The following is a 22,580-nucleotide window of genomic DNA, read 5'->3' as shown; positions in this document are numbered from 1 at the left end:
ACCGGGTTGTAGTCTCAGTAAACTTTGTATTACTACATTTTAATTTTAAATTTGGTGTCATGAGGAGGTAGGGAAGGTGAGTTACTTGAGACTTTATAGTGGAACTAACTGGATCATTGAGGTGCTGCATGCATGCAGAATTCAATTAATTAAATAAGACATATAAAACCAGTGTTTCCAGGGCAGGTAATAACACTCATAATAATAAACAATAATAAACAATACCAACAACATCATACAAAATAAACCAAACTTAAGCATATAAACAACATTGAAATAGCATAACACTATAACAAAACAGTACAGCACGTTAAAAACTAAATTAGTCATAATAGCATATAAAAACAGGATAGCAGCAGTCTTATGAGCAATAAATAACAGCAGTTCAAAGGACAAGTGCTCCAAGTTGATAAACTGAATTTATCCTCGCTTACTAATTATTTAATGTTTCCAATTTTACTGTCCTGCCTGTATTGGATCACTGTTGGAGTACATGATAGATACTCCCTGTCCCCTGACTTCTCAAAGAAGCATAGATGCTTTCAAAAATGGCTAAACAGTTCCACTACAGCCACGGTAGCCAGATGTTGTTGGGCTTCTCCTCCCACCATCCCTGACCATTGGCCTCACCAGCAGAGGCTGATGGGAGTTACACTTCATCAAGCTCTGGAGGGCAATACATTGACAACTCCTGCCCTACAGTCTTTTCTGGAAATAATTATGCTGCTGTGGATAATCTGTTTCCAGGGTGCTTTCCCACATTCTGAATTGGAAAAAACCTGCAGGATGTTGGGTATTCAGCAATATAATATAAGGCCTTGAGCCTCCTCATCTCATATAATATTTATCCTATGTGAGCACTTCCTTCTTTATCTTTGTTATCTCATCTCAGTAGCATTCATATGTCCTTTAGTGAAGTCTGCCCTTATTCTCCCAAACCCTGTTCTTTGCGAAATACTCTTTAAGCAGGCTAAAATCCTGTAGTACTGCAATCACTTTTAAAATGTCCAATGCTACCTTTCTTTATGTTGCAGTGTGATTGTGTATTGCAGAGAGCCCAAGTTAATGTTGTTGTGCTTCTTGATCAACTAAATTCTGAGGAAACCACAGTAAGGCAGCTGTGACCCTGTCAGCACATATCACTGTAGCCAAGAATAGAAAACAGTACTTCATACATTTTCTTAATGAGGTGTGTGTGTGTGTGTGTGTGTGCGCGCGCGTGCGTACACACACACACACACACACACACACACAAACACTTTCCTTTGGTGTGTGGGATCTTTGACACCCAGCCAGTTAAGTCTTGCCTGTAACCCTTTTTTTTCTTGAAAAAAATAATAAATAGCCTAAGATCTATAAAAGTCCCTGAAGATCAAATGGTTTCCTCCAGAAAGTGTGCCTTCTGCTGGCCACGTCTCTCCCAAAGTTGCTGGCATAGTAAACTAAAGAAAACTAGTGGAACAGCAAAATACGCTTAGTTACCAGATACTTTCAAAACCCCAAGCCCATCCTGAAGAACTGCTAATATGTCCCTTGTGGAAACCTGAGCTTTTTATTATTAGATTGCCAGAGAATAGTTTGGTTTTCTTGCAGAAGCATGATATGTTACCACCACTGCAACTCTTATCTGGTTTCTTTTGTTAAAGGTTCTGCCACTCACCTGCCTGCTATGTGACGAGATAGAAGCCCCCTTTTTTGCTTGAACTAATGTATGTTGGGATTGGGTAACAGGTCCTAACAATTAATAACCATTAAAGAGTTGCTGTTGATGCAGGTTAATTAAAGGTAAAAAGAATTATTTGTTTAGCTACCTGGCAGCCCTAAAAGAATAAAGTAGTATAATTTCTGTAAAATAAAATGTTCAAATTCTTTTGTGTAAGACACTGGCGGTAGGGGCATCTATAACCAGGATCTCTAGCAGGCAGCTTCTACCATCTTACCAGTGTGGTGTAGTGGTTTAGAGCAGTAGTCTCGTAATCTGGGGAACCAGGTTCGTGTCTCTGCTCCTCCACATGCAGCTGCTGGGTGACCTTGGGCCAGTCACACTTCTATGAAGTCTCTCAGCCCCACTCACCTCACAGAGTGTTTGTTGTGGGGGGGGGGGGAGGAAGGGAAAGGAGAATGTTAGCCGCTTTGAGACTCCTGAAGGGGAGTGAAAGGCGGGATATCAAATCCAAACTCTTCTTCTTCTTCTGTACCTCTAGCTCCTCAGCAAGCACAGTCCACTAAGCTCCATGGGTCAAGGACACCAGCATGGCTGCAGTACCGATCAGCATATCCCAGAGACCTGTGGACTTCTAGATGTTGCTGGGCTGCAATTCCCATCACCCTTGTGCATTATAGCATGCAGGCTGGGGTTAATGGGAGCTACAGTTCAACAACATTTAGAAGGCCACAGGTTCCCATTCCTTGGTCTCTGGCATCAGAGCTAACCGCTCCAACTAATCAAACCAAAAGTGAGAGTATCATTGCAGACTGTGTGGCTTTGCCTTGCTTCACCCCCTGTGTTGTCTGGACTTCATCCTTGGCTTAGCTTTGACAGCATCCCTGTCCCTATCCTTTTGGATTCTGATTTGCCCGAAACTTAATCATTGACATGACTCTGGGTACATCTGAGTTGTTTTTTGGGTCTCAGAACCTGACATCTACAACAGATGCCTGCTGAGAACTGAAACAGTAGTCCTGTGAGTACATAAATATGTGACCTTTTGAGTGTGTGCTAATTAGCCCCACCCCTCAGATATGCCAGCCATGCCCTCTAATGTGACAGATGATCAGTTTAGTCTGAATTTATGCAAATAAGGCTCTCTTCATTGGGACAGGAACATAGCATTCAATATACAGTACCTGTACTCAGGTAGGCCACCTTTTAGGCAAATAACCATCACACATTGGCAGGGCTTGTGTGGCCAACATGAATGTCAGTGTCTGTGTTGGGGCTTGCCTGCATGTTTTCGATGCTGTCAAGTATTTCTGAAAGCTATATATATCCATATTATATACTTTCTTAGAGACATAGAATGTTGTTAGCTTCATAGCTTTCATTGTAAGTGTCCCTTAGCTTTTATGTTGACCCTATATAGACACAGAGCCTTGAATTATTTAGCATAGATGTCTTTATAGACACCTTCTGCATAGCACCAAAGAAAGAAGTAGGCATAAAAGAAATATGGTGTTTTCAAGGGGCAAGAGAGTGAAGAAGATAGAGAAAGCATGAGATCAAAAATAGCTTTTAAAAAGTAAAGTCAACAGGCTAAACTTTTGGCCATGCTGATTTATAAAGATTGTATAACTTTTTGAAGATGTACTTTCAAACCGAATAGTTGCAGTGGGATTTAAAATATGATTATTTAATTTTTAAAAATTACATAAATTAAATGAACAGCCCATTAATGGGATGCCATCAGGATCACATGGTCAATTCAGATCAAGTTATATTATCTTTCCTGCTGGAGCTGAATAAGAATTAAGAAATTACTATTCCAAAGTAGTGTTGGACATTGATCCTCATTTACAATGAAATTCATCACCATAACTATCTGGAATTCCATTGTGTTGACAGCAGCATTCCACTCAATCTTTTCTTTTACTATTAGTGAAGTGTATTAGTCGGGGAGAGTGAGACAGAGGGGTGGGGGAAGAAAACGCTGCTAATTAGTTGTTCTGCTTACATGTTAAATGAAGTCTTATATAGACTAGGGAGGATGGAGAAATTTGATTCAGTTATTTAAATTCACACTTTCTGAAATAAACAAAATACAGTTGTCATTAAAAATTAACACCTCTTAATTTTGTACGCAGAAATGCATATTTTGGGGGAAAGTGTACTTAAAAATGAATGAAAATAATATATGAAAATAATATACAAAAATGCATTATATTAGGAAAGCTGCTTGCAAAGCTGTGTACATTAGTCAAATGTGCATATAAAAAGGTGATTTGGAGAAATTTGCAGTAAAATGCTAAAGGATTTTCATGATTTTTATTTTAAAAATACTGCAAAAATGTGAAGAGCTGAATTTAAGATGAGAAAAATTAGAAACAGAAAAAAATGAAATGGACAGATTCTGCATATATGGACTTTGCCTTTGCCAGTGTATGTATGTATGTATGTATATAAAAATATTTATACATACTGTATCAAAAATATATAGCACAGTGGGTTGCAACAATATAAAAACATAAAACCAACAATAAAATCATAAAATGTTAAAAGCAAGTTAAAAGCAAAAACAAATTAAAGATAAACATAAACAGACCATTGGGGGGGGATGTACTCTTAATTGCCTGAGTAGGCCTGACAGAAAAGTTTTCAGCAGGCATTTAAAAGTCGGCGTGGAAGGCACCTGCTGAATTTCTAATGTCAGGGTGTTCCACAGGACTGAATTTCATGTGATTTTAGTGATCAGTCTGGAGTATAAGGGTTCAGGCAATCCCTGAGGTATCTTGCACCGCAGTTGGTGAGGGCTTTGTAAATCAACAAGAACCTTGAACTTGGCTTGGTAGCCAGATGGGCAGCCAGTGTCACATGTTCTCAGCTAGAAGCTCCCATCAGCAATCTCGCTGCAGCATTCTGCACCGTCTGGAGCTTCTGAACCAGACCCACGGGCAGCCCCATATGGAGTGCCTTACAGTAGTCTAACATCGAGGTTGCTAATGCATAGATTACAATGGTCAGGGTATCCCTGTCTAGGAACAGTCGGAGTTGGCAAACCAAACTAGGGCACTCCTAGCTACAGAGGACACTTAGGCCTCTAGGGACAAAGATGTATCTTGGGTAATTCCCTCCCCACCCCTGCCACTATTGATCTCTGAAGTAAGTATCTCTTTTGCCAGTAAGACTGCAGTTCATTTTCTGGGACAAATTACTTTTAATACATAAAGCTTGTGACTTCGTGGGTGATTATGAACTACTCCCAATGGTTGTTTTGCCCTGCTTAAGGAGAACTACCAGGGAAAGATGATATCCAATCAAGCCAAATAATAATACTCACAGCATTGGTGAAGTTCCTGTGTGTGAAGGATTCTGAAAGGGCTCACCAGAGTTCAGTTTTTGACCCCTCCTTCAACTTCAGGAGCACATGCACATGACATAAGTGAAGCCACAGCATGAAGCCATTGTAACTTATTTTAATCAGTAAAAGAGAGACTTCAGTCCTTTGCTGTCTTGTATCTATCATGGTAGAAGGCTGCCCACCACACCCACTGCCAAATCTATGAGACACTTCTCTGAACAACCTTCAGCTCCAAATATGCCCTCCGTAGGATTTGATGGTCCAATGAAAGATAAGGATTTGGAGTCCAGCACTAGTTTACATTGATCAATCATTCCTCCCTGCCTCCACGCAATTTATTTGTGCTCAGGGGTGCCATGTATAGGGAGCGGAGGAGGCTTCAGGTCTCCTTCACTGCAGTGGAGCTCTGCACAGTGCAGCTGAGTTGAGAGGGATGGCAGGTCTCTGCAGCTGATTCCCCACTCCAAGGAAGCTGCCTCGGCAGCTCCGTTACACACCCATTGGAGCCTGTTTTGGGGGGGGGGACACCTGGTCATGCCCCCTCCAGAAAATGTGCCTGGTGGACTCAGTGGGTCAGGCTGGGTCGTGTGTGACATCATGCACATGTGATCCCCCCCCCAAAGTTGGGCACAACTTGGTGCACCTGTTTGTGCTTGAAATGCACAAAGGATGACAGAATATTGATGCAGGAGGCACATCACCTATCTCAAGACACCTTGCAGAATAAAAACAATATGAAGCCCACCATAATTAATGAATGAAACATGGTATCATAATATGACATGCATTCAGCCCATAAATATTAAAGTCCAAAATAAAATACAGCTAAAACCATTTGCCATCTAATACCAACTCAATATAAAACCAAGAGTCTCGGAGCATTACCAAGAGGATTGAAATTTGCATTGAAGTTGGATGCATGGAATACAAGCCAGTTTCAGATCTAATACAACCTATTTATTGCACCTTTACCACAAGAGCTTGATACATGCATGTCATCAAGCTCACTTACCATATAAGGGCATAAGAACAGCCCTGCTGGATCAGACTAAAGGCCCAACTGTTCCAGCATCCTGTTCTTGCAGTGGTCAACCCACAAACCCACAAATGAAACTTGAGCGCAACAACATTCTCTCCTCTTCTTATTCCCAGCATATGGTCTTCAGAGGCGCATTACCTTAGACACTAGAGATATAACATAGCCATCATGGCAAGTAGCTATTGATAGCCTTATCCTATTTTAAAGCCATCTGAATTGATGTCTCTCACTATATCCCGCTGGACTGTATCCTTAGTTCAAATTTTTGCTGTGTGAAAAAGTACCTCCTTTTGTTTTTCTTGAATACAGTTCATATAAAATGAAGAACAACTTTAAATCTTGTGAATTCATGCCAACAGGAGTTATAAAAAAACCCCCACCCATTTTGTTACTCATTTTATAGCTTCTTTTTCAAATTAGCTGCTGATCACAGATTTGCTCATTCACTAATATTGTCACTTATGAATTTGTAGGCCTTATTCAATATTATACCAGAAGCTAGTGAATATTCTTGTAACTGTCATTCACCAGATGTTTCATCCAGTAGCATTTAACACTGATTTAGATTGATTCAGTACAAATACATTTCCTTTGAAGCACCCCTTGGATTTTTCTTTGCTTTTTTTTTTAAAAAAAAACCCCACACACCTCCCTTTCTTTCTCCCTTCCCCTTTCAATTAATGTGACAAGCAACAACCAGGGTCTTTCATTACTTATACTTGGTAACTGCGGGCAACATTTTAGTAGCATATCCATTAAAGTGAAATGAGGCACAAAGCTCAATTGTAACAATTTTAAATGCGCACCAAAGCGAAAGTAGGCCTTGCTTTGTTTTTAAGGTTATGAATGCTCACCACCCTCTTTATAGAAAATGTTGGAAGTAAAGGTAAATTTTATCCTCCCTCAAAGTGCTGCAGTGACAGAGAGAGAAACCATAGAGATTCATTAGAATTCAATGTCGATCTGTTTGCACCTTTCTTTCTCCCTGTAGACAGATGGGCTTTATTCATTGGTACCTGAAAAGTGCCACTTTGCTAATAGGTAAATTTTGCTAATATATAAATTTGTGTGTGTGTGTCTTCTCTGCTATAGAACATAATTACTGTAATAATTTTAGCAAAGAATGAAAGGTGAATAAAATGATGCACTTACAAGATAAGCAGCTACTCTTACAGCTTTTTAAATCACATTTAAAGTTTGTGGGTACCACAAAGCCTAAAGTGTGAAACATCTTACTTGCTTTCTTTGCAGAGAAGCAGAAATACTATCATTCAGAACTGACTGCACTACACAAGTCCTTCCTCTTGTCTTGCCCCCTTCTGGTCAGGCATGCACAACCAGATAAGTGACTTATACAGGTTTGAGCAAGTCACTCTTCTTACTCTTACACACTCTGGAAAGAAAGAAAAAGCTTTTTAGAAAGTAGAAAAAAGTATTCCAGCAATATAAGTTTGGGAACTGTGCTAGCTCAAGGTTTTGAAGGGCTTGGTCAGGATGCCACCCATTTCTTCTTCCACCGCTTATTCACTCACTCTTGGGCAAATTTTGGCCCATGCTTTGGGACCAAATTATGAAATAGCTGGATTTGGTTAGACAACCCGAATAGGCAAAAGAATGCAGAGCTGGAGACTAGATTCCCCGGGGGCACGTAACCATAGAGAGACATGGTGGATAGATCCAGGTGGTGTGGAAATGACTGGTAGCCTTGAATAGATTGTAAATCACTATTATTGTTACATCTCTACATTTGCCATTTGAGGGTGTGCTGTCTGCTAGCACTGTCATTCTTTAGGCTTAAACTCCTTTTCCAGGTTCTCTAGAAGAAAAATTTCAGAGTGGGTTGATGGGTGTTTCTTGTCTCTAAATATGCACGTAGATAAATATGTGCACATGTAAGGCTCTGTGCAGTGCACAGCTTGCAATGCCCAGATACTGTGTGGATTTCAGAGGAGGGGGGAGAATCCAGATAGCCCAAGTTGCCCCCAATCTCCCATATTCCTCCTTGCTCATGTGCCCTAGCCTTCACCACTCATGGGAGAGGGTTCTTCTGCACCTATTCTTTTCCCTCCTGAGATTTCCTGTGCCAGTTAATTTTGGGAGTCAGGAGGGAGCCCTCCTTGTCCTCCGTTTGCTGAAATGTAAACACCTTCTAACAGACATGGCAGGTTTTTGGCCCCTTCCCTCAGCCCTGTTGAGGTCTCCACACTTTACTGCCTCCCTGTTTTCCTGCTGTTGGTTGTTTATATCCATAGCATTACAGTCGCAGCAAGGTACCTTATGTAATTGGCTTAGTGGTTCACCAGGCAGCACCACATAGGCCTTATCTAGAAAGCAGCTTTAAATACAACCAAAACTTACCCAAAACCTGGAGTACCTTCCATTGCATTGTATTATCATCTCCCTGCTCCCAATTGGGGTTTGGGTTGTGTGTGTGTGTGTTCCACAGGATAAGCTAAAGTGAAAGGGTGTTATGTGTATTAGGTTTTCTTTCAGTTTTTGTAATGTCACAGCAGGAAACTGAATTTCAGTGAATGGAAATACTGTTGCCAAATGTTAACAAACAATTCCCTCAGTTTGTATGCATTGTTATAGGAGCCACTGTCCTTTTTTCTTTTCACTTTTTTATATAAAAAGGCTGCCCCCCTGTTTTTCTGTAGAATACACTAAGAAGATTTACAGTTTATAAAACTGGGACAGCCTGGCAGGGGACACTAGGACAGGCCTGTCCACAAACCATCTTCAGAGGATAATAATATCAGTGATAAAATGACTGCCATGACAATTGCAGAGAAAGGTGAATTGCAGTGTATGTGCAATAAACTACATATATATAGATAAGAGAGAGAGAGAGAGAGAGAAAGTGCTTTTGAGTGTTCAGTACTCATTTTCATTAAATGCAGCAAGAAACACCTCCACTAAATCCCAGTAATTTGGCTTTTGTACACGCGACCAAATTAACATAGGAAGAAATGGCATAACTAAAAGATTTGTTTTAAATATCCGCTAGCAGTGATGCGCATTTCAGTAGAAGTTAGAAGCAAAATACTGTTAACAAAACATTTCTTGCTGTTAGAGGGTCAGGTATTTTATCAGAACCCTCCCATGGATTTTGAGCCATTTTCTGGTTGTCTGTTAATTGCAGCTGAATGTTACCAAGATCCCTCCCTCCCCAGGCAGTCCTTGTACAGTATGCCTTAGCAACTTTAAAATAGAAAGAAATGTGGTGAGTGAACATGCTTTCTGGGATGCAGATGGTGTTATGGGAAAAGCTTCAGCTGGAGGAGTTCTGCTTCTTGTGTAACTGTTAAAGGCACATATGTGGTGCAAAAATAAAATACACCCTATATGAATGCCATTAAACGTTATTACAGAGTAAATCAAGTAACATGCATTTATTTACATGGTATTAACTTATTGATTCCTACTGTACTTCAGCAAAAAAACACACCCTTACTTGTTGAATCACAGGAAGGTGCAACTATTAGTACCCTTATCAGTATCTTCCCTCACTGGTAAATTAGTAAGATCTTGTGGCACTGAGATGACAAAAAAAAAACTTTTAATCCAAGCTGCTGCCTTAAAAAGCAGGAAAGAGGTACCTTATGAATGGATAAATGACTGTTAAATATAATCTCTGTCTGTCTTGCATGGTTCAATCAGTAGAATGGAAATGCAATGCATAAATACAAAGCATTATAATAAGGTATGTTGGTAATCGTTACAATTATATTTAGAAGTATGTAGTTCTTTGCTTTGTATTTATTGTACACTGTATGTCGATGTCTCCTGTAAGCATGCACTTGTGGGCCCAGGCACAGTAAGCCTCAGGTCACTGAAGGGGGGGGGGAGGGGTGTGAGAAGCAGAAATGAAGACTTCACAACTTCTTGAGATCAAAATGGCCAGAACCTTTATTGATTACAGATGTCAGCAGTAGCGGACCTTGGAGTCTCAATTTCATTGGTCTCCTGTGTGATGCCAAAATCCAGCGTCCCCTGCCTCTTGCCTTCCGTTGATGTCATAGGCGTGGTGCCCCTTGCAGCACCCCAGAAACTCTGCACCCAGTGTGACTGCATCAGTAGAGCTCCCCTCGATCCAACTTTGATGTCTGTAGGCTTTGGTATAGGCATTGGGTATATACCCTGAATCAACCCATTTGCTGATTGATTGTTCCTTCAGGATCAGTCCTGGGGATAAGGATCATATCTATGATTTGGATCAATTCCAGGCAATCCTTCCAGGATGCCATTTGGGAAGTTCTGTGGCCCATTAGCCCCCATCTGGACATTTGGACAGAATCCTTCCCCCGGACCCTTTTACCAGGGCAGGATGCAACACAATGCCTTTTTCTGCCACTTGAGTTTGGCCTCTCACTGGATCTCTGCCAAACCACTAACATCTGCAACCAATCATGTAGGCCCCAGTCTATCAGCCAAGCCTCGTTTCCCAATGGGCACAGATGCACTCCATCAGGCCTAAACAGTTCAACCTTATCAAACGAGATGCCAGGGTGCCAAATCACCTGGCTCCCTGGCTGTGCCCACCGCATGCAGCAATGCCTTGTTCCTCTTCTTCCACGCGCTGTTTATACATGCAGTCTCCAAAGCACCCCATCATTGCTGCCGTTCCAACAACTCCAACCACAAGATGGACATCTGAGGATGTGCTGTGGGCCTCTAGGCTGCTGTTAAGGTGAGGTTGATACCCTTCCTGCCAACTAGGTTGTTCTCTCCCAGCCGAATCACCAAGGCATCTGGCAGCCCATGCACTGTGAAGCAAGATGTAAGCCATGGCATCAGGTCATCCCAATGCATGTCTCTCCAGCCCAACCATATAATATGGGTCATGTCATACAAGCTGAGCTGCTGACCCCATAAAGTAGATATAGTGTGCACCTGGGCCCAGTGCATGATGATGTGGTTGCAGATCCATACCTTCTTACGACTGGCATCTGAGGGGGAAAAACCATCATTGTGAAAGAGTGAGACCAGAGGTTCTGGTGTGATGTTCTTCTAAAAGGTCTAACCCACAAGTGAAGATGGCCTTTCTTAGTACTGTCATGAATTGACCAGTGGAAAGTCAACAACCATTGGCATGCACTAGGAGCAAGCCAACAGTGATAGGTCTTGTGGCCGGGAACTTTTTAATGTCCCCCACCAGGCAAGGTAGTGGCAGGCCTTTGGATAGATCGTACTCCCTTTACGTAGGTAGTCAGTTATTGAGGTGCACACCTAAACTCTAAGGGAAGAGCAAGAGAAGTGATTGTCTCCTCTAGCACGAGCCCCTTAGCAGCTGTTGTTGCAAGGGGTCTGGCGGTGCACTCCCTGATGTGTGGAGCACTGAAAAATGCCAGGGAGAAGGCTGCTCAGTAAAGTCTACTCTCATACTTACACCAACAAATGGTGCCCAGTGTCCAAACATCCCTGAGGAGAGTATACATAATTGGTTTTCTGACGTCTGGGGCTGGGAGTGAAATGTGGAAATCATTGTACAGATCAGGCAGGCACAGACATTTACTGCAGAAAGTGATTGCGGCCACATGCAAGGCAATGATCTTGATGGCCAGACCCTTTTCCTTAAAGGAGACAAGGTATTGCAAAACATATTCTCTTCCCCAGTGTGTATGTGTGTGTGTGTGTGTGTGTTCATTCAATACATGCATACTTGCAAGTAGGACTGTAGCCTACATTCACATTTTTTAACGTTCTTAATTTTTAATTTTCAATCAGCCGCAAGAATCTTCCTCTCATTCTTTTTATCCCCAGAGGTCCATGAAAAATAAACTTGTTGCAGTACTGGCTTTCACCTTTCCCTTGGGCATTTTATATTGTGTTTCAGAAAAACATGAACCATGGTTTTTTTTAATGTTTATTTTTTAAATATGAAACTATATGGACAGTATTATTGGTGCATTTCCTGAAATGTGTCCAGAATTCAAACCTGGAGGCTATGGAAGTGTTGGTGTGAAATTGGCCCTAGACAGTTAATAAATTCTGAGCAGAAATGCATAAATCAGCAGCGGGTATTTTTCAAACTTCTATTTTATTTTAAAGAGGGTGCATGCAAGGAAAAAAATATCTTTGGAGAATTGTTTTATATCATTTCAGAAAACAGAGGAAAAAAGCTAGCAACAGTGCTGGTTAGCAGATTGTCATTTTTGGGTTTGATGTCCCTGGGTTTAATTGTCTTTCCTGTGAACAATGGCAGGAGCTCTCTAGTGTGCCATGTGAGCATGATAAAAGGGGGCTGTTCTTGCATAGCAATGCCTTTTTTTATTATTAGCGTAAAAAATTAGCAAGCTGGAAGTCGTTAGAAGGAGTTCCACTGGCATTAATTGTAATGCAGCCGGAATATGTTTGCAGACCAGTGCGGCAAGACAATAGCAGCAGGGGGAAAAAGCAATATTAATAGCCTTTTACTTGTTGTATCATTTTAGTAACCCCTTAATAAGGTGTCTGCTGTCAACTGGAATTTATTAAAATAAAAAAAAAGACATGGTAATTGATGTATTGCAGTAAGTATGGATGAGGGCTCAACTTGATTAATGTATGAATTGGCTTTTTAAGGCATTTTAAAAAGCCTTCTTAACTGGGTCTTGAGAGATGGCACCAGCCCACTGTAAACTACCTCGCTGCAATTGGAAAACAGCCTGACAGCTGCTGATGTCTCCTGCGGTTTTGCTTCTTTTTCTTTCTTTCCTTTTTTTGTTTTTTGATCAGAGAAAGTGAGGTAATACAGTCCTTGTCAATAATTGCAGTGCTTAAAAATCTTATAAAGGGATTTCTATTCTTCCCTCCAGAGAAAATTTTTCAAAGGTTAAATTAGTTTTACTTGTGTATGCTTCAAGTATCTGTGGTTTCTAGAAGGATCAAGTTTTATTTTAAATCAGCTGCTAGTTTGCAAGTTGTGTTGAATTTAGCACCTTGCAGTGTTCACAGTATAAGCCTTTTACAAAAAAGCAGCACATTTTTAGATATAATTATTTTCATGTATGGTATTTTGCCAATATCTCTCCCCTATTCTTCTTTTATTCAGTACAATGGTCACAAACTCTTTAATCAAACTACAGAACATCCTACTGAAATAGCCTTGTGCTGTAAGATTTAAATGATAATTTTATATGAAACTTCATTAGGCACAGAAAAACCCACCTTCAAAAGTGCAGTCTGCTAGGGGGCTATTGGCATTAGCAAAAGGCAATTAGCTGAAAAGACATCTCTGAGAACTAGCATATGCTAGTTACTCTTTTCATGTGTGAACAAACAGTTGGGAAGTTATCCAGAGGTGGGTCAAGAGTGACAAGTCCGAATCCCTGGTGTAAGGGGTTAGAACTAATAAAAACAACAGCCTAAAAATAGGAGGCCATAATCTAAAAATATGCTTCTCAGTATGCTTGAGGCTGTATCTTTCTCACCTTGATTCTTCAGCCACTGTCAAACCTCTGAGAGTTAGCCTATTGTGTAGATGGATCAGCAACATCAAACCTACATCTGTGCATATCTTGTACCCAGGTGTTTGAGCTTGTAGCTGCCAGTCAGTTGGTGGGCAATATGTTGGAGAGAATACATGCAGATGTTATACAGAACAGTGGTTCAATCACTTTGAGTAAACTGCATTGCTTCTTACTGTTACCATGGGATAGCAGGATAATTATTTGTAAATTAAAGAAAGAGGTTTTTGGCAACCCAATCTGCATGCTTTGAAGACTGCAGTACTTGGAATGATGCCTACATGCATGCCCATTACTTGGCTTCGTTACAGTTGATTGGTGCACATTTGACGAAAGTCAGCTTAATGTGGACCTCATTCAGGAAAGGGCTGTGCCTTATTGGTAGAACATAGGCATTGCATGCAAAAGGTTCAACGTTCAATTCCTGACATTCCCAGTTTGGGTTAGAGAGACACCTTTCTGAAACCCGAAAGGACTACTCCATGTTAGTGTTGACAGTACTGATTTAGATGGACAAATAGTCTGACTCAGTAGAAGGCAGCTTGCAATGTTCCTAATGGATCAAAGGCAGGACTTCTGAACCCTTCTAAAATATTAGTGGCTAATTACATGTTACACAAGAGAACATGGAATGGAGGACTGGTGCTCCCCCCCCCCAAAAAAGCTAAAAGTATGGCAGTTTTTAGTAGAGAAACAATCAGTACCCTACTACTTTTTCACTCAAATAATTCACTTGCTGAAGCTCTTTATTTTAAAAGAAATAAACTGTTTCCCCCTTTCTAACGTCTGCTTTTCTTTATATCTGGTGGCACAGAATGAATTGTTACTATACCCCAGGTGTGGGAACCCTTTGACCCGCCAGATGTTGCAGAACTACAACTCCCATCTGCCCAAGCAAGCATGGCCAGGGGCCAAGGATGATGTGAGTTATAGTTCAGCAATTTCTAGAGCACTAAGGTTTCCCTACACCTACTGTAGCTGCTTATGCCTTGGTCATGCAGAAGACCTCCCCCATGTTTGACTTGGAATATATGGAGATTCCCACCACATAATCATTATAAGTGCATGGTAAAAATTATAGACCTTTGTATGAAGCACCACTACCACATGAAAGCATTTCCAGTAGAACATTATGTAGAAACATTACGTGCAAAGTGCAATGTTTTAATCTTTTTTTTGTCTTATTCTTCTAATTGTACCTTTTTAGAACTTTCCGGTTTATTTATAAAATTTGTATAGCACCCTTCATCCAAAGATTGCAGGGCAGTTCACAACATAAAAATACAAAATGAGAACACAAAATTCGTACTAAAACAAAAAGAAACCAATAACTCCCTTCCCACAAGCATATTTAAAAAGCCATCACATGTGTTAGTCAGCTAAAAACCTAATTCTAAAGAAACTTTTTCATATGGCACCTAAATATAGTTAATGAAGGCCACCTCAACCTCAAGAGACAGCAAAAGATCCAGAAGTAGCCCCAATCCGCATACCCACTCCTTCAGAGGGAGAGTAACCCCCATCAAGAACAAGGCTACCTTCCATCCATCTGGTCTAGGGAATCACCTACTAACAGTGCCTCCGTCTTATCTGGCTTGAGTTTCAGTTTGTTGGCTCTCATCCTGTGCATTAGTGAGGCAAAGCAATGGTCCAGCATAGCCATTGCTACACCTGCCCAGGTAAAGGAGTAGAGCTGTGTGTCATCAGCATATTGCTGACAACGTACTCCAAACCTCCCGATAACCCCACTCAGTGGTTTTATGTAGATGTTAAACAGCATAGGGGATAACATTGTTCCCTGGGAAACCCCACATGGAAGGTTCCATGGGGCTGAAGAGCACTCCCTCAGCATCACCTTCTGGAAACAACTATCCAAGTAGGACTGGAACCATTGCAAAGCTGTGCCATCCACCCCTAACTTGGACAGCTGCTCCAGAAGGATACCATGGTTGATGGTATTGAAAGCCGCTGAGAGGTTGAGGAGAATTAACGGGGCACATTTCCCCTGTCTTTCTCCCGACAGAGGTCATCATACAGGGTCATCATACAGCACATATTCTGTGCTGAAACCTGGCCTAAACTCCAACTGAGACAAATTAGAGAGTCTGGATCTTGTCCACAACCACCTGCTCAAGAACCTTGTCCAAGAAAGGGAGATTGGCAACTGACCGGTAGTTACTTAAATTATCTGAATCTAGGGAGGGTTTCTTCAGTTTATAATGTACGTTAGTGCTGAGACGTTGACATTTATTCTTCAGAGCCTTTGCTTCCTTGTTCTTTCTTGAGCTGGACTTCCTATCAGGTCCTTCACATGTCCTTCAGTTTAAGGTGGCTGGGATACAAGTAAACGGCCCCAGACTGCTTGTACATGTTTTTCCACTTGAATGTTCTTTTTATCAGTACATCTTGTATTGGTCTTTCCCTAATGTATTTAGCAGAGAAATGACACAGAAGGAAGAATTAACTTGCTGGTGTTCAGTATTAAATGGCATGTTCTCTCCAGTGGACAGCAAACCCTGACACTATGCTGTCCTTTAGGAGGTGTTACTTTGATGGACGACACCCTAGTGATATTCAGCAAAGTGATAGCACCAGAGGTAATAACATATGTCTTTCATTCAGGTTTCTCTGATAAACTAGGAGGACCTGGGCAGTTTGCAAGGGGATGAAGAAAATAGACTGACCATTAAAGTAATTTCTTCCTGTATGTACACAGTATTCATTCTAGATAAGCCACACACTATATATATAGTAAAGCTATACTCATTCTGACCTTTTAATGCTGAAGACATGTGCTAGTGGTTTTTTTTTTAAGAAATAGGCATTGAATAATGAATATATATAACACATGGTACTTTCAGTTTAAGATGATTTGCCAAATACTGTTAGTTTGCAAAAAAGGGGGGGGGATATAAAAATATGGATAAGAATATCTTGTTTGTTGTAAGAGAGGTCCCAAAATAAAAGGAGAGGAAGAGTAACTTCAACAATTCATTTTTATAGCTTGTCCATGTTTCGTTCATTTATTTCTTAGTAGTCCTGCTACTGACACAACATTTCACTGTTCATATGAATACGTACCGAAGCATGGCGTTTCCGTGTGCTCTGGTTTCTGTTATGGTTTTCTGTTGTGCCAGAAGCGGTTTAGTCATGCTGGCCGCATGACCTGGAAAGCTGTCTGTGGACAAACGTTGGCTCCCTCGGCCTGAAAGCAGAGATGAGCGCTGCAACCCCATAGTCGCCTTTGGCTGGACTTGACTGTCCAGGGGTCCTTTACCTTTCAAGCACAGATATAAGTACCATATTGGTCCAAATATAAGCTTAACCCTCAAATAAGCTGCACCTTTAAAATTCAAGGGGGGGGAGAGAAAAGACAATACCTGATTATAAGCTACTCCCTTAAAATTCCACAGGCACTCACACCCGTTTTGTTTTACCGTATGCCTGTTTCAGCAGCAATATCATAAAAGCGAATTTTTGTAAGGTCGTGAATTTAAGCCGCACTTAAAGTGTGGCTTATATTCAGGCTAATACAGTAAATCTGTCTATCTGTTGGGAACCTTAGGCCTAGGGCTGGATGTGGTCCTCTACATCTTTCTATCCAGCCTTTGAGACTCATGTCAGGTCACACTCCTGCCCCAGGCAACCTCATTGGGTGCTTTTGTCTAGCTGGAATGTGTCATTGAACTGTGATATTGCCTCTTGCTTATCTGTATCAAGGGATGTCTATGGGTGTGCATGTATGCATGCAAACATAGGAAGCTGCTTTATACTGAGTTGGTCTAGTGCCCCATCTAGCTCAATACTGTCTGCACTGGCTGGCAGTATTTCAGACATAAGTATTTCCTTGCCTTTACATCAAGGTGCCTGGAATTAAAGCATGTGCAAAGCATGTGCTTATCCATTGAGCAATAGCCCTGGCCCTAAAGAGTGGCTTGGTGGAAGTCAACATTCCAGATGCAGAACAGGAAAGAAGTAAAACTGAGGAAAAGGAGAAGATGTGTAAATGATCATCCTCACACTATACAGAGCTGATCCAGGGAGTCTGAAAAAGGCATCATTAAGTTAAGTTTTGGAAAAAGCTACGTTTTCAAACTCAAAACAGGACCATCAGAAAATAATAGTACAGTACCTATGTCGAGAATGTGGAACTGACTGTGCAGACACATTTGTTTCTGCTCTTCCTTTTTTGATACCTGAGTGCATTTCCAACTCTTACCAGGTAAGGGCTGTTGGTGACCATTTCTTCTGTTTTTTCTCTCAACCAAAGGCCCCACGATCACCATACTAGCAGCCTATTGTATCTTAAGATTCTATCAGGTCAGTAAATGGGAACGGAAAAGCATAGGAAAAAAGCATCAGTTACCTAATTCTAGAGCAACATTCTGACTATCTGCATGTACAACTGAGACCTGGGCAGATGAGAGGAGGGAATTCTATCTCTTCCAATTGTGCACTCCAGCATTCTCAGTGATGCAGCGGCATAGACACAATGGCCAAGGCGTATAGGTCCCCGTAGGGGATGCCGAGGGCTACTGTTCTGCTGCATGCCCATTGGTTTATTGGTGCTCCAGGGTCCCATCTTGACTTCTGTGATCTTCCATGCCTTTGTGCACCTGCTGCATCAGGTTATTCAGACATTTGGGCAGAGGTGCATACTGATGACACCCAACACAGTTTCTCAATCCCTTTTATATAGAACAAAGCATGACTTGGAAACAAAAAACCTTGTATGTGCCTAAGATATGGGATCAGCCTGGTAGAGAACCTATTTCAGTGCTTAAGAGGCTTGCGCCATTGACTGCTTTTTAGTCAGTTTTCAAAATAATCATTCCATATCAAATTCTATTTGCAAAAGGATTGCTTTAGATAGCAATAGTGAAAATGTAGTAAAAAAGGAGCCTTTTGATCTTTTGGAAACAAACTGTGTTGCAGATAAATATGAACCAAGCATGTTTTTTTGTTCATTTGCTATCAAATTTAATAACAAGTGGAATTAAGTACCACAAAAATGGCTTCATATCAGTATTTGACTACAAACCTTTAAATACTTCTATGGCATTGTTAATATAATGCATTTCTTGTCTTCTCTCTTGTGCATGTGACGAATTCCAGTTGATAAGCCAGGACTCTGGAGTCAGTTGTCTGGCTAGTTATTAAGATTGAGATAAGCACTAAGAACGGTGAGGTACCATTGTGCTGCCCTTATGGAATTGGGCCACCTAGGATTCCAAGTGTAAACAATGAATTAGTTCTCCCTGGCTTATTTCAGATTTGAGGTCTGCACTGCAAATATTTGTGAAATATGAAGATGGAAAGAGTACATGAAGGTTCTTTTTTTTAAAAAAAACCAAAACCATGTAATGTAAAAGGTTTTCCAACATCGAATACAATCCAAATCTACTAAAACCAATTGTTGTTTGCAATTGGCTTCACTGTGACCAGTTCTGTTCTATGACTGATTTGTACAAAACCACATCCCATATAATAATTTAGTTGTTATGTTGTCTTTTATTTGTGAGTCGTGCTATCGTAGCAAACTGCATTGATTAAAAACAATTCCAGTCAAATATAAGGTGGTTCATGTGCCGATATATAATTTAGGAGCTTGATGCTAGAAATGCAGCAGTTATGACGATTTTATTGTGATTTGTGGCACATGAAATTGTCGATCATTTGTTGAAATTAGCAGAAGGCCTGGTCATTAACTAACAAAGGAGAAAACATGTCTGGTAGATTTTTTTTTGTGTTATGTGAGAACGTATTGTTTTTCAACCATGCTGACCCTCTTATGCCCTTGCCAGGTTTTCCTGAGCCTGCTCACAAATACCACAAGTGCCTTTTCATGCTAAAGTGATGCCTCATTTCATATAGAAAAAAGCATGAAACGTGGTGCAATGGGTCCATGAATCTGGCTGTTAACTAGGTTGGTGGTTCGAGCCCATCCAGGGATGGCTCTGGGAAGGATTCCTCCATTGCAGGGGGTTGGACTAGATGACCCCCAGGGTACCCTTCCAATCCTACAACTCTACGATTCTATGCATGCAGTTCACCATGTGCAATTCTTGTTTGTATATTTATTTAAGATATGTGTTTTAGACATTGTTTAAGATATGCTGCTTTGCAGGCAGACTTCATAAAGTGCTTTATGTAGATCATTTTGTGTCGCAAAATAGATACTTATATTAAAATCCCACTTGATTAACTAGTGTTTGAAGACCTAATGATACTAAGGAATCTGTGACTGAATCTCCTGTAGATTTTAAAGCAATGGTTAATGTAGCCACAGTCCCTGACCCAAATCCTGCGTATTTGTCCATCTAAGCCAGAACTGTCTACCCTGAGTAGGTCTCAGTGGCTTTCTGGCAGAGGGCTTTCCTATCTCCTGCATACCCAATTTGTTTAACTGGAGATGCCAAGCATCAAACCTAGACTTTAAGTGTGCAAAGCATACACTTTATACCTTAGCTATGTTCTCTTTTTTTCCTACTGGGTTGGCTCCAGATTTTGTGAGGCCCTTGGACAAGATGTCCTCCTCAGTGGACCCCTTTCCTGACTCAGGCCATGTCCTTCTCACTGCTGTTGCCACTGCCGTTCATTTCCCTCCCCTCCCCCTTTGGATTTGATCTGCACAGCTATTCAGAAAGAAAGAGCAAGTTAAGCGGAGGCAGCTGTTCCTTCTCCTTGGTCTGAGAAGGATTAAGATATGCCTGTCCTGTTCCCCAGTACTTTCCCAGAGCAAACTCTCCTTGCATTAACCGTGGTTAGGGACTTGTCAGCATCGCTAGTAACTGTGGGGAAGGACCACAACTCATGGTCCCAGACTCAATCCCCAGCATCTCCAGGTGGTGATGGGAACATCCTCTGCCTGAAATATTAGCCTTATTTGGGCATTCAGGAACTGAGAAAAGCAACCTACCAGGGGACCCACAATTGCCCTCTGCGAATTAGAGTGTCAGTTTGAGGCAAGGAAACTTCCTGCACAGTATTTATGCGGCTTCTGTGTGGTGCATTTTTCATAATGCAAAGCTCTTACAAGAAGAGAAGCAGGCTCCCTGCTTTAGCCAGTTGCCCACCAACTTGTGAAGAGAGAATGGGGCAGTTGAGTAAATGGGCTTCTTCCTAGTGCCCCCCATGTGTTGCTTTCCCCAGTTCCTGAACTCTTAAAGAGGGCTCTAGTTAATCTCAGTCGTGGTTGACATAGGTCCTGACATAATCCTTAAGTGCAATTAAGATGGGTGCAGATAATTTACTCCGCGGGGGGGGGGGAAGATGGGCTAGGGAGGCGCAGCTTGTGCCACCCTCACAACTTCTTAACTGTGGCTACAAGAGGCTATTTGTTATGCCTGCATAACATGAAGATGTCTTGAAACCATATCCTTCCTCATCCCGAGGTAATTGCAACTTAAAAAGAATAATTGTGCTTTAGAAAAAGGTGGTGAATTAGCTCTTAATTGAACAAATTTACATGCAGTGCTTTTAATAAATGCAGCCAGCAAAAGCCATGAGGAGAGTGCTAGATTCAGTATTGGAATCACTGGTATATTAGTGGTACCTCAGGTTACAGACGTTTCAAGTTACAGACTCCGCTAACCCAGAAATAGTACCCCAGGTTAAGAACTTTGCTTCAGGATTAGAACAGAAATCGTGGCACCGTGGCAGCAGCTGGAGGCCCCATTAGCTAATGTGGTACCTCAGGTTAAGAACAGTTTCAGGTTAAGAGTGGACCTCTGGAACGAATTAAGTTCCAAAACCGAGGTACCACTGTATGCCTTTTTCAGTGGGGTTGATTTTGTGTGTGTGTGTGTGTGTGTGTCTATTTTAAAGTTACAAATTGGACCTGCAACAAAATGTTGCAGTGTATCCTCCATCTTCAATAGAATGATCCTGTTCAGGGTTCCAGCTAGCTTTCTCCTCCAAGCAGGGCATTCCAGCCCTTCCCCTCCCCATTCAGGTTTTCTCTTTACAACTGTTTCTCAACATTTTATGGCTCCTGAGCATACTCAGTGTTCATTGAGAGACTGCCCTAAAAAACTTTAATTTTTGGATTTTTATTTTTTATATGTATACTTATTCAACCTTTGGGCTAACTGACAATGACAATACTGTATCTCCCTCTTGTTTCTCAGTGGCCCAATTTTGGCTATATTCTGTTGGCACTTGCCATCTAAGTTCACTATAAGGAAGAGTGGAGTTTATCCACAGGCTTATAATGCACATACTTAGGATTGAGCCTAATACATATCCATTGCCCAAAACTAGTGGTTCCCATTTTCAGAACAACAAAGTTTAACTGTTTGTAAGATCATTTGAGAAGTGATGAAAAGGTGTAATTTAGCAAGCATACAATTGCAACATGCTGTGCAGTGTAATGCACTGAGAAGAAATTAATTTTTGTTAATGGATTTAAAACTAGATATATGGAAATGGTTGTATATAATGCATATACTGCTAAACAGCTAAGTAGTCCTTGGGGTTTTTATGTTAATTATCTGTATGTAAATCATTTCAATCAGAGCAGTCTAATGAGTCAAAAACTACTAGGAAATGGGAACATAGATTTGTAATATCTGTCAGGCTTTGTCCTATACCATGAAGCTCTGCTTCCTACAAGGTCCCTATTTAGAAGCCATTAATGTATCATTGGGAAACAATTTAATATGATAAGAGAATATGATATATGGTACACTCTGGCACTGACCTGGTGCTGCACCTTTTGTCCTTGCTGCTGTGTCGTGTAGTTATAGCTTTCTCCCTGTCCCTTTTTGTTCCTCCTGGGGCCTATTAGTGCAGCCAGCATTTTAGGATAGCACAAGACTTTTTACAATTATTATTAGTTTCATTAGTATTTTTAGTCAGGGGTCTCACTGACTTGCCTCCTACATTGTGGCCCTCTGCTGATGCTGAACTAGGCACCTGGTTGGGAATATCTTAGAATCATGTAGCTGCCCTTCTAGGTCTTTTCCCACCAATGTACCCTGTAAGAAGTCTCCTCCCCTCCTTTTCAGGCTGCCCTGCCCATTTCCTGCTCTACTGTCCCTCTTTCATCCTGGAGTCCATATCAGCATTTTTGTTCTC

General features: G+C 41.1%; 1 protein-coding gene across 16 annotated transcripts in view; it reads left to right on the top strand.

The window, feature by feature from the left end:
* ESRRG (estrogen related receptor gamma) overlaps positions 1-22,580 on the top strand; it is a 473,643-nt gene that overhangs the window by 156,065 nt on the left and 294,998 nt on the right. Inside the window, exon 4 of one of the 16 annotated variants that reach the window (XM_081904146.1) lies at positions 7,306-7,412. The exons of the other annotated variants lie outside the window; for them this stretch is intronic. Coding sequence (XP_081760272.1) covers positions 7,384-7,412 — 29 coding nt within the window. The 5' untranslated portion in view covers positions 7,306-7,383. The remainder of the gene's footprint in view (positions 1-7,305; positions 7,413-22,580) is intronic. 16 annotated transcript variants of the gene reach the window in all.

This window comes from Podarcis melisellensis, assembly GCF_964234715.1.
Source record: "Podarcis melisellensis genome assembly, chromosome: 3".
NCBI lineage: Eukaryota > Metazoa > Chordata > Lepidosauria > Squamata > Lacertidae > Podarcis > Podarcis melisellensis.
Note: the sequence above shows the minus strand (reverse complement) of the source record. Positions and strands in the feature narration are given on the sequence as shown.